Raw genomic sequence first — 12,840 nt, forward strand, 5'->3', positions numbered from 1 at the left:
AGGACACACAGTTAAACAAAATGGATGCCAAGGCAGAATACCATGAAGTAGCTGGTTAAACTCTTGACAGATGCTTTACCTGCCATGTGGGGGGTCCCTCAGTCCAGTCAGTCGACACATAAAACTAATCATCACACTTTCCAGTGCTACAAATTTATACTGTACTTCTCTAAAATAATTGACCACTTGAAAAACACTTTCACTTATATCATATTTAATCCTTGCAATGTCCCTGAAGGAGAATAGATGCTATTCCCATTTGTTCAAAGAAGTACCTGAGGCTCACACTGGTAACAGAGGATTTGGTATCCAAACTTGAGATTCTTCTAATCCAAACTCCAGGTCGTATCACTATATCACAGCGATGCTATGGGCTGAATTCCTCAGCAGGTGGCGTTTCCTTTACCTGCTGTGTTTTTCTTTTTGTTCTGTTGATCCTTTAGGGAGAGAAGGAATAAGCATTCATGGAGACCCTACCATGTGGAAACTCTGTTAGGTGTTTTGTGTAAAGTATCTCATTTAATCCTTATTACAGCCCTGTGAGAGACAGAGGAAAGTTAGTTTTACCTGCCCTGGTTAAGTTATGTGGTCAAAGGCACACAAAAAAGTGATGGAGCAGGAATTTTATCTGATATCAAACGCCACGTGTGCACTTCCCTATAGCCAGGGTCATTCGTTTCCTTGCCAGACCTCCTCTGAGCCATGTCAAAGTACTCAAGGTTAGAAGAGTGGTCTGTGATTGTAGACAGTTCTACTGTATGGCTCTGACTTCAGCTACCTGCAAAACTGACCCATATCAGGAAGTTCTTGGTTGCTGCCACTTCTCCCTGGCCTCCTGACTCCCCCCTCTTAGTGCTTGTCCTGTAGAGGTATGTCTGTTAGGGTTAGGCCATGACTATCCACGGGCTTCAAATCAGCCAAATTAGCGAAGTCCTCTAGGCTAACATCGTGAGTGCTACAGCGTGGATTTCCCCTTTTCTTTTCTGTTTAACTGTTAACTGGTGAAATTTCTTGTCAGTGGGGAAGAGAGAGATAGGGTGGTGAAGGTGAGGAAGATAGAGAAGGGTGGGGTACATCACAAATCCAGCAGCATAGGACAATCAAGCCTCAGTTTCTTGAATCACATGGGCAAAGGCCACTATTCTTATGATCAATATTGTATTCTCCATTTCCTTCCTAGCATATAGATAGCTGCTTTAGGTCATGAAAAAACACATTCCGTGAAATGAAACCTAGTAGATGTTTACTAAGAAACTAAAAATGAAAGACATGCACTATTTGATTCCACTGAAATATCTGGCTGAACTCATAAGAATGGTGATGAGGCCATTCTTGGACACCTGCACTGAAATGAACTGAGAGCAGAATATTAAGGAACAAGGAAGAGGAAGTTTGGCATATGAGTGCAAGAGCTTCTTCAGGCCCAGGGAGTGGAATGAAAACTGGCATGATCATTGGGAGAATGTGAGTCAAACAGAGAATTAGAATGGAATTTTCCAAGAGAATATATTAGGAGAGCAAAAGGCTGATAAACAGCTCTTGCATTTGGAGAAAAACAGGGGGAGTAAATCAGGAATTCAAAAGTAAAGAAAAACCTAATTCAAGTAAGGGAGGAAAAAAACACTATTCTTTGTAAATAGAAAGGAGACAAATGAAAATAAGATATCAGAAGTCAGCAAGATTTTATGGGAGTCTGAAGTTGATTTAATGGAAGCAAAGCCCATTTCATTGCTGTAGGAAACACCCAGCTGAGTTGCTGATTCACTGTGGACATCTGATCTCTTCAAAGCTGCATTTAGGTGTTTTTGCTCTTGGCTTGTATCTTGTACCCTGCGGGGGTCGGCAGGAAGCCAGCCATGTCCCAGCGTACTGGGTGGTGGGCCAAGATTAGATGTCGGAGTTGGTTCTTTACCGCGCTGATTCTTCTTAGAGAAGAACAAAGATTGTGAGAACATGTGTTAGAATTTTTGTTATGAGACATGAACACAAAATATTAAATTGACTCCAACAATTTAAGTCGACTTGAAAACTCCCGGTCTCTTAGGATAAAAAAATATAATCCTATTTAGAAATTCCTGGTGTAATCACAGATGCGGGATTGACTCTTTTCGCGAAGGCTATTAATTAAAAACTACATAATCCAAAGTCATTTAAGTAGTAAGATATTATAACAAATTCTTATTTCATTAACTTTTCAAAGTATGAATAATAACTACATCGTCAACACAAGAAATTCACGTTTCTCCACTGGCTGCTGAAAAACAGTGGAAATGATTCCAGTTATGGTTGCAGCTCACTGTGGGCTGACTTACCTCTGGAATTATTTATTGGTTCCAGGTGACTTTTACATTGTGGGGTTAGTCATTAGGTTAGACTTGATGAGAAACAGATACAACTAGAAATGGGGATTCAAATACATGTTGTATTTCTGCTCACAATCAGAGATAAATTCACCGTGGTTTTTCTCTTTATAGGCTCACGCCAAGATCTGGCATCTCTACAATACTTCTTTCCGCCCCACTCAGGGAGGCCAGGTGTCCATTGCCCTGAGCTCCCACTGGATCAGTCCTCGAAGGATGACTGAACATAGCATCAAAGAATGTCAGAAATCTCTTGACTTTGTCCTAGGCTGGTTTGCCAAACCCGTATTTATTGATGGGGACTATCCTGAGAGCATGAAGAATAACCTTTCATCTCTTCTGCCTGATTTTACTGAATCTGAGAAAAAGTTCATCAAGGGAACAGCCGACTTTTTTGCTCTTTCCTTTGGACCAACCTTGAGTTTTCAACTGTTGGACCCTCAGATGAAGTTCCGTCAGTTGGAATCTCCCAGCCTGAGGCAACTCCTTTCCTGGATCGACCTTGAGTATAACCACCCTCAAATATTTATTGTGGAAAATGGCTGGTTTGTTTCAGGGACCACCAAGAGAGATGATGCCAAATATATGTATTACCTCAAAAAATTCATAATGGAAACCTTAAAAGGTAGGATTGTGGATAAAATCCTAATTTTCTGCCAGAATCCACTGGAAAAACAACCTTTAAGATGATCTTAATAAACTGTGTGAATTTATAGTTTTTAATCAGAATGTAGAAATTCATTTTGGCAATAGTAGGAATGCATTTATGTAACACCTTTCTCATTTGGGACCTTGAGGAACTTGAATTAATTTTTTAAACTCGTTTCATAAATGAGAAACTGGGTTATAATGTTTAAAATTACTAGACTTTCAGAGTTACTACTCTAGATTTTTTAGATTATATTAAAGATTAAGTAAATCCCAAGATATCTAGATCTCTGTACACATTTTTCAGTTCAGATTGCTTGTACTGAATAAAACACTTTTTATTAAAGAAAAAAAGGAATATCAGTATTTTCTGAAGAAAAGAGTAAGTAGTCCATGCCTTTGAAGACTTAATTCATTTACTGCATCAGGCACAAAGATAGGTGCTTAGGATAGAAAGTAGAACAAGATATCTTGGCCCAAAGGGCACCCACTAGAAATAAGGGAAATTCAGATAAAAACATATTGGAGATAAGCCTATCTGTGAAGACATTTAGTAATATTTGTAGAGTTATCTAGGTTCTCTTAGAGCCTTTCATCAGTGAGAAGGGTCATCAGTTTACCAAACAATAAGCATTATACTTACTGAAGTAGTAAAATCCTCAAATGCTCTTGAATCATGAGACGAGTGCCCATCACAGGGTCATGTTGCTCTTGTCCTCTTTGCAGCCATCAGGCTGGACGGGGTGGATGTCATCGGGTACACCGCGTGGTCCCTCATGGATGGCTTCGAGTGGCACAGAGGCTACAGCATCAGACGTGGACTCTTCTACGTCGACTTTCTAAGCCAGGATAAGAAGTTGTTGCCGAAGTCTTCAGCCTTGTTCTACCAGAAGCTGATAGAGAAAAATGGCTTCCCTCCTTTACCTGAAAATCAACCCCTAGAAGGGACATTTCCCTGTGACTTTGCTTGGGGAATTGTTGACAACTACATTCAAGTAAGTCAGCTGACAAAACCAATCCGCAGTCTCACCAAGCCCTATCACTAGTAAGTAGTACTTCCTTATTAGGTTGTCATGGCACATTGTCCATTCCTCAGGCCAAACACGGTTCCTTAGTGAGCACGTTAAAGGCACGCTGCACTCTTCTCTCCAAAAATCTTCCTAGCTTCATCTTGCACTTTAAATCAGCTCCCAGGGGAACAGATTAAAAATATATCCATCTTTAAGATCTGACAGGATAGTGAAAGATAAAACAGTCTCTTTTAATACCATGGTTTTCAACCCCTTTTAAAGTAGTTGTTCTTCCATAAACAAGATATAAAACAGAATTCCACATTATCTGAGATCTTGGTGGAGCTGCTGAGATTGAAGCAGGAGCATTAGGCAGAGCCCTCCTGAGGCATAACTGTGGAACCCCCAAGCTTGTGGAAATAGCTCCAGAAAGAAAAACACTTGCTCTGTGATTCACTGATCGGAATGCCATTTCTAGCAACAGTTTTTGAATTGCAGTGGTAATGAAGTTCTTCAAAATGGTCAACCAATATTTATTGAGCATCTGCTGTGTAGTTAGCCCTCAATATTATTTTTAATTTTTCCAACTTTAAAAGAATCTGTTTTCTAGAGTTTGATTGAATACTTTAGCGAGCACTTTTTGGATGCTTAGTGTTAATTGCTGGGGGGAGGGGACCTGGTTGAGGGGAGTACACACTAAGATGAGTAAGATACGACCCCTGCTTTCAAAGGAGTCTATTGAGGGAAAATGATGGGTCGCAAATAGTTTGACAGTGTGAACAGAGCATGGTGGTAAGTGAGCAGGGTGGGGAGGGAGTGGAGGTGTTGCTGAACAGAGTCTGTGTGTGCAAATAGAGACCAAGACGGAGACAAAGTTTGGTATCCACAGACAAGCAAAGGGTTTAGCATGTTGGGTGCTTCTAGCCAATTCACTGGTTCTGCTGGGGAGGAAAAATAACTTTTCCTCTACCCTTCTGAGTTCTTAACTGAGACCCCTGTAATAAGAGATAGATTAACATGAGAAGAACAAACAGAAGTTTATTAGTATGTTTACCTCATGTATACATGGGAGACGCTCTGAGAAAAATGAGTAACTCCCCAAGGTGGCTTAGAGTTCAGGCTTAAATACCATCTTAATAGGAAAAGGGGAAAAGTAAATGCTTTTTAGGAAAGATGAATGGGCCCTTAAAAGAATAGATGGGAGCTATGATAGTTTGTGACAAAGTTTGCCTGCATGTGATGTTGGCTTTGAATATCCTCTCCTGTGATAAATCTTCCGTGCTTGGTGAAACTCCCACAAAGGGATTTATGACAATCCTTTTGAGTTCCTTTTGGAGGATCTGTCTCTAGGCAGATAAGAGGAGTTCAGAGAAAGCCTTTCCCTTGCATTTGCTATTTTTCAAGTACCTGCAGCTCAAAATAATCAATATACTGAAGGGGCATTTTTGAGGTGGCATGCCCTGAACTTCTACAGTCATATTTGGGGACGGCATATTCTGTTACCTTTCAGTTCGAAAGAGGTGTTTGGAAGAACGCTTGGATCTGAGGGAAGGCCTTCTAGTTGAAATGGGTTGCTGTTGTTTTGGTAAATATGAAATTGAAATCTTTGATTTATGGGAGAATAAATCAACACCTGGTGGTGCAGTGGTTAAGACTCCATGCTCCCAGGGGGCCCAGGTTCGATCCCTGGTCAGGGAACTAGATCCCACATGCATGCCACAACTAAGAGTTCACCTGCCACAACTAAGATCCCATGCAACCAAATAAATAATTAAGAAAAAATTTTTTTTAAATCACCACCATCCTTAATACTTTTTTTGCCGAGTTGTATTATTCTTACATCTTATTCAGACCTCCAGTTAGTTTTAGGGACAGTCTCAACTTCAGTCCCTTCCTTACATTTAAAAGGCATCCAATGAGGACACAGGGAGTGGGAAGGGTAAGCTGGGACGAAGTGAGAGAGTGGCATGGACATATATACACTACCAAATGTAAAATAGATAGCTAGTGGGAAGCAGCCGCATAGCACAGGGAGATCAGCTCGGTGGTTTGTGACCACCTAGAGGGGTGGGATAGGGAGGGTGGGAGGGAGACGCAAGAGGGAGGGGATATGGGGATATATGTGTATGTATAGCTGATTCACTTTGTGATACAGCAGAAACTAACACACCATTGTAAAGCAATTATACTCCAATAAAGATGTTAAAAAAAAAGAAAAGCATCCAAGGAACGCTGTGTTTGCAAGGATATCTGAGCCCAGTAGCTTTTCTTCCTGGCTCCGGGTTTTCCTCCCTCCTCCATCTCCCCTTCTCCCTCAGCCCACTGCTATTTGGAACCTCCCCATCCTAATTTCTCCTGCAGTGGGATCCACAGTGGGGGTTCAAGTAGGATCTGAAGCGGCAGAGGTGGTGCTAGTGATGGAGGAGGGAAGGAGGAAGGAAGGAAGCGGGGAAGGCCACTTCCTAGTGCATCCTGGTTGGTCCCTGGTCCTTTTTCTACCTCTTGACCTTCTTCTGAGCCTGCTTCTTGCTGGACCCTGGGACCCTAGTCACTGAGGGCTTGTGCTCTGTCCCATCTCTGACAGCAGCCCAGCCAGGGCTGGTAATTCCCAGCTTTGTCTTTTGAGGAGAGAAGGCTCCGCCAGCGTTTCTGTGCAGATGGTATGAACTCAGGGAGCAGTGGGGACATTTGTGGGGAGCCCTTTCACTCCTGCTTTGTTCCCATCCAGGGACTGTGTCTGCCTTGGGAACTGGTCAGTGGTGAGAATGTTTTAAGAGTACATCTTACTTCTTCCAGAGAGAAGAAGAACTCTGATCAGAGGCGACAAGTACGGCAGGCAGCGAAGACGTAGGGAGATAGGGAGAGAATTCCTTTTTCTGCTCCCTAGAGGCAGTTGTTTAGACTTTGATTTAATGCCAGCCACCCATCAGCCCTGGAGCTTTGCCCTCGGGCTGCACAGCGCAGGGCCCCTGCTACCTTCACCTAGCCGAGCCGCCTGGCCCGCTCCCTGCTGACCCAGCCAGACACAGACCCTCTGCGGACCGCAGCTCCTCTAGAAGCTCTCTAGTGGGAAAAGGCTGCAACTGCTCTTTTATTCTTTCTGCTTTTCACCTGGAGCGTTTGTACTACTGTGGCGGCTCTCTTCCCAAGCTAATAACTTCCTAACTGACAAAGTAAAAACAAGTTTTTTGTTAGGACAGTTCTGATGAGTGTATGGGTAAGTTTTAATTTACAAGCAGGTCTCTATACTTTTAATGCATTAGAAGTGAATTTCATTTTTATTTTATTTTTTTTGTCGTTCAATCGATATTTATTAAGTACCTACCACTATGCTCAGACCAGGGAATAGTGAGACAAATACACTTAGGTGCCTACCTCCGTTCAAATACACAGGCTGGTAAGAAAAACAGCAAGACCCATCATGGTGTTTTTAGCTGGCAATACTTTTTTTTTTTTTAAACATCTTTATTGGAGTATAATTGCTTTACAATGGTGTGTTAGTTTCTGCTTTATAACAAAGTGAATCAGCTATACATATACATATGTTCCCATATCTCCTCCCTCTTGTGTCTCCCTCCCTCCCTCCCTATCCCACCCCTCTAGGTGGTCACAAAGCACCGAGCTGATCTCCCTGTGCTATGCGGCTGCTTCCCACTAGCTATCTATTTTACGTTTGGTAGTGTATATATGTCCATGCCACTCTCTCACTTCGTCCCAGCTTACCCTTCCCCCTCCCGGTGTCCTCAAGTCCATTCTCTACATATAAGTGAATCTCAAACCATTGAAATTTATCTTTTCACTCCTGGCTAGTGTTTCAAACTCCCAGTATGAATGAGGCATGCATTTCACCTGAAAAGCTTTAAAAATAACATCTCATTAACACCACCTGTCTGAAGTCTGATCTTAGGCTTGTTCACATGGATTGTCACTGTCCTTGGGCCTAATTTCCCAGCCAAGAGGTTTGTTTTCCCATAACCACTAATGCTCATAGCTCATAAATACAAAACCTGCTATGTACTGGGGACGTAGAGCTTTTTTAACTTTGGCCACTGTTAGGGAAACATTTCTTCCGTAATATACTGAATACCTATATTATAACCTTCTGAAAGGTTCAACTTTTTCTTTTTTTTTTTATTAAGAAATAAGTCAGTACATCAGTGGAGATTATATAGAATTTTGCCTAAACACCCATTTATAAATGTCCTGTATTTTTAAGAAATAGGGTATAAATAGAAATTATACCCTAGTCTCTCATGTTTGTTTTCAGATGGACTGAATAAAAGCTGTTGTTCTGGAACAATTATGATAGAAAAGTTACGAATTTTGTCAACTCAAGCTCTAAAAATAATCCAAATAATTCCTTCAAGCTATGAACACTTTCACTTCCAAAGAGTATACAAATATTTTCTCTTGCAAAGCTGAGGAAACATGATTTGTGGGTGCATCACAGTGGAAAAATACTTCTGACAGCATTCCCACAGCATTAGAGGAAATGCATGTGTGGGTGATCTACAAGGGACAATTCTCCAGAAAAAGCAATTTCCCTCTGACACGCTGTATTTTATTACTTTCCTTTATAAGCACAGCACTGACCCCTCTAGAGAAACAGAAGCTCATTTGCAACAGGCCTGAAAAATGCAAGGAAACCTCTGCTAGAGATTCAAAACCAGAGTTTGACCCCAGCTTTTATATAGAGGGTCAAACTGAGGAACCAATTCTAACAGGATTATTTCTGAGGAGAAAACTGGCTTTGGTGGCGGGTCCTTGGGATGAACTTTCAGTTTCCATTCCTGCCATGGTTGGCATGTGGAGGAAGGATTTTGTGATTTTGATTTTGCAATTTGTCCACTTTCCTAAATACATGTTTTCATTTTGAAGGCTTGTAAATCAGAGATTGAGAACCATTATTGTCATGATCGTCACAGAAAAATAATTTAGAAATTTTTAAAAAGGTATGTTAAAATATCCCATTATGGGTGGATGACAGAATTGTTTTCCACATTCTCTATCACTTTCTACCATCAGTCAGAATGAGTTTGCTAAATTCTGTTACGGACTCTAATGCCAATAAAAGGCAACCGTTATGCTTATTTTCCACGTCCTTCACCTAGAGCAAACCTCCATTTAGAACGTGATTTTAAGAAGCGCAATTTAATCTTAAATATCGTTTCATTTTCTGACTCTCACTCAGGTTTTAAGCTTTATCATTTTTTTGTCTAGTTTTTTTTAAATTTGAAAGCCTCGTATCATTAGTGATTTCTTACACTAAAAGAAAAACGTCCAAAATATTCTGCTTGCTTAACGCAGACCAGAGGCGTGTGAGGATTATTAATGTTTGTCATCTGAAGTGACCCCAAAAATTCAGATTTTTTTTAACATTAAAGTAACAGTTCCAGAGTTACAGAGAACTATGGGAAAAACAAATGTGCACCCATCAAAGGGAAATATTTTCTTCTCCAAGAACTTCCTCTTTATGAAAAAATAGTTTAAAAATTCAGCTAGAAAGGTTTCTGATTTTACCTATTTCGCTGGCTGGTTTTGTCAAAAGAACTGCGTTGAACGACTTTCCAGGACCGTCCAGGTGAGGCTAACGGTTACTCTCCTCCTGCCAGGTGGACACCACTCTGTCTCAGTTTACCGACCCCAACGTTTACCTGTGGGATGTCCACCACAGTAAAAGGCTTATTAAGGTGGACGGGGTTGTGACCAAGAAGAGGAAATCCTACTGCGTTGACTTCGCCGCCATCCGGCCCCAGATCGCCTTACTCCGGGAAATGCACGTGTCGCATTTCCACTTTTCCCTGGACTGGGCGCTGATCCTGCCGCTGGGGAACCAGTCCCAGGTCAACCGCACGGTCCTGCGCTACTATCGCTGCATGGCCAGTGAGCTCGTGCGCGCCAACATCACGCCGGTGGTGGCCCTGTGGCGCCCCGCGGCCCCGCACCAGGGGCTGCCGCCACCCCTGGCCCGGCACGGCGCCTGGGAGAACCCTCATACCGCCCTGGCTTTTGCAGAGTACGCCAGCCTGTGCTTTCGAGACCTCGGCCACCACGTCAAGTTCTGGATCACGATGAACGAGCCGTCCACGCGGAACATGACGTATATCGCGGGGCACCACCTCCTGAAGGCCCACGCGTTGGCCTGGCGCGTGTACGATGAGAAGTTTAGGCGCTCTCAGAAGGGTAGAATATCCATAGCCCTGCAGGCGGATTGGATAGAACCGGCCTGCCCTCTCTCCCCAAAAGACCAAGAAGTGGCCGAGCGGGTTTTGCAATTTGACATTGGCTGGCTGGCCGAGCCCATTTTCGGCTCCGGGGATTATCCACGCGTGATGAGGGACTGGCTGAACCAGAGGAACAATTTCCTCCTGCCTTATTTCACTGACGAGGAAAAAAAGCTAATCCGGGGTTCCTTTGACTTTTTGGCTTTAAGCCATTACACCACCATCCTTGTAGACTGGGAAAAAGAAGATCCAGTAAAATATAATGATTACCTGGCGGTGCAAGAAATGACTGACATCACCTGGCTCAACTCCCCAAGTCAGGTGGCCGTGGTGCCCTGGGGGTTACGCAAGGTACTGAATTGGCTGAAGTCCAAGTACGGAGACCTCCCCATGTATATAATCTCCAACGGCATCGACGATGATCCACACGCAGCCGAAGACAATCTGAGGGTGTATTACATGAAGAATTACATAAACGAAGCTCTGAAAGGTAAGGAGCCCCCGAAACAGCGGTCTCTTGAGGGTTAAGTCACCTGAGAGCCTGATACCTGATAGAAACTCTCAAACATACACACACTATCACCTGCAGAGAAAGTGCTATCTATTCCTTGACACACTGAAAAAGTCCAAGTGCTAGCTAGTATTTTCCCCAGGGATAAAGGAGTTTGGCTAAAAGAGGAAGATGGAATATCCCTCGCACCTACTCTGGGTGGAATAAACCCTGGACTATCTTGTCCTCCATATAAGATGGCTTCACAGCAGTCTTGACTGCTTCACGTACTTAAAGATTTAACCCAGGTGCATCCTAGTGGGCTTAATTATGTAAAGCCTACTATGTTAAATGTATTTACCTCTTTGTCTTCGGATATAAGAAGCCTTTTCTGATTAAATCTAATTAAATCTGAAGCTTTATTAAATGGTATTGACATTTTTGCTGATATGCCAGGGCTATGTAAAAGCAAAGTGTTGTGTGCAAAATATTTTCATAACTTTTCTCCTGTCCTTTTGTTTTTCTAGCCTATGTATTGGATGGTATCAATCTTTGTGGATACTTTGCTTATTCATTTAATGATCACACAGCTCCGAAGTTTGGCCTGTATCGTTATGCTGCAAATCAGTTTGAGCCCAAACCATCCATGAAACATTACAGGAAAATTATTGACAACAATGGCTTCCCAGGTCCCAAAACCCTGGGAAGATTTTGTCCAGAAGAATTCACCCTGTGTACAGAGTGCAGCTTTTTTCATACCCGAAAGTCTTTACTGGCTTTCATAGCTTTTCTATTTTTTGCTTTTATTATTTCTCTTTCTCTTATTTTTTACTACTCTAAGAGAGGCAGAAGAAGTTACAAATAGTCTTGATATTTTTCTCATTCATTTATTTGAAATAATTGTACACACACAGCAGCTGTTAACCATTTGTACTTCTCAGTGTTGTGAAACTGTAGATTTTATATATCTGACTTCTAGAAGACCTTTTTGTAGCATTTGACAGAGCTTTTGAAATGAGCATAAGTGATTGTAAAATATTGAATAATGTGAATAGTGCCTGGATTTGTTCTTTTTGGCAGGGGGGTGTTAAAAAAATACTGACAGGGGCTGTCATTTCTGCAGCACATTCTATAACAGAAGCATGAGAAATGGGAACCATTCTGTAACATTTTTACAGAAATTGAATGACAAAATTAAGAATATTTTTTGTCTGTGCCCATTGCTATATGCAGTGTTTATCTTGAAGTCATATTGCAAGTATTGGAATCAAAAGTTAAGTCCCAAGTAACCATATCTTAACTGCCATGATATGCCTAACGGTCTCTGCTGAGCCAAGTTTCCCTTGAAAAAGAAGATGGCAAAATATAGAACAGATGACAAAGGGCCCTCGGCTGGAATGTTCCTTTTAAAGCAGTGTTTCTATCAAATACTGTTATATTAATTTACATATCTGGTTAATGATAGGCTTAGCAGAACAAATGACAGAACTTTATATTTTATGTAAGTATAAAATATATTTTTTTATATTTCGAGGCACTCTCTAAACCCCAGGTCCTTGAGGGCTTTGTGTCCCTGTCGAGGGCCTGCACACATGGACTTTCACTAAATGTGTGCAGAAAAATATGCATGAATTATGCAATATTAGGCCCTTAGAGAAGCATAAACCGACTGTGAAATGCATTATACTGCAGTGGCTGGAGGGGGAGGAAAGGAGGAAAAAGTACTTGTTATGAGCAACATTGTGATTAATTTTATTATAAACTCTTTTGTTTAGAGCAGACCTTGGAATGAATGAGGTGACCTTTTCTGAGAGAATAAGAACGAAATAATAACTTATTTTATGAGGAGTGACTCCACTTTCTGTTCTTTAGAATATGCCAAAATTTCTTTGAATTGAGTCTTAAAAATTCTTAGTAGGTTCAAAAGCATTTGGTCTAATAACGCTGGAAGATTTGTTTCTGTAATTGCTGAGGTCCATTTTATATTTTTGCTGCTACTTCTGTGGAGCTAGCTTTGAATGAGTTTTGCTTCGAACTTTTATACAGAAACATGCTATGGATTTTTAGAAAGGGCTAATTAGATCTTATCCTTTAAAGCCCCTTAAATA

The 12,840-nt window shown here is 41.6% G+C and overlaps 1 protein-coding gene across 1 annotated transcript in view; it reads left to right on the top strand.

Moving 5' to 3' along the window:
* KL (klotho) overlaps positions 1-12,033 on the top strand; it is a 36,913-nt gene extending 24,880 nt beyond the window's left edge. Inside the window, exons 2-5 of the mRNA XM_059995679.1 lie at positions 2,475-2,985; positions 3,735-4,003; positions 9,631-10,732; positions 11,260-12,033. Of these exons, the coding sequence (XP_059851662.1) occupies positions 2,475-2,985; positions 3,735-4,003; positions 9,631-10,732; positions 11,260-11,597 (2,220 nt within the window). The 3' untranslated portion in view covers positions 11,598-12,033. The remainder of the gene's footprint in view (positions 1-2,474; positions 2,986-3,734; positions 4,004-9,630; positions 10,733-11,259) is intronic.
* The last annotated feature ends 807 nt before the right edge of the window (positions 12,034-12,840 follow it).

The sequence above is a fragment of the Delphinus delphis genome, chromosome 18 (assembly GCF_949987515.2).
Source record: "Delphinus delphis chromosome 18, mDelDel1.2, whole genome shotgun sequence".
In the NCBI taxonomy this organism is placed as follows: domain Eukaryota; kingdom Metazoa; phylum Chordata; class Mammalia; order Artiodactyla; family Delphinidae; genus Delphinus; species Delphinus delphis.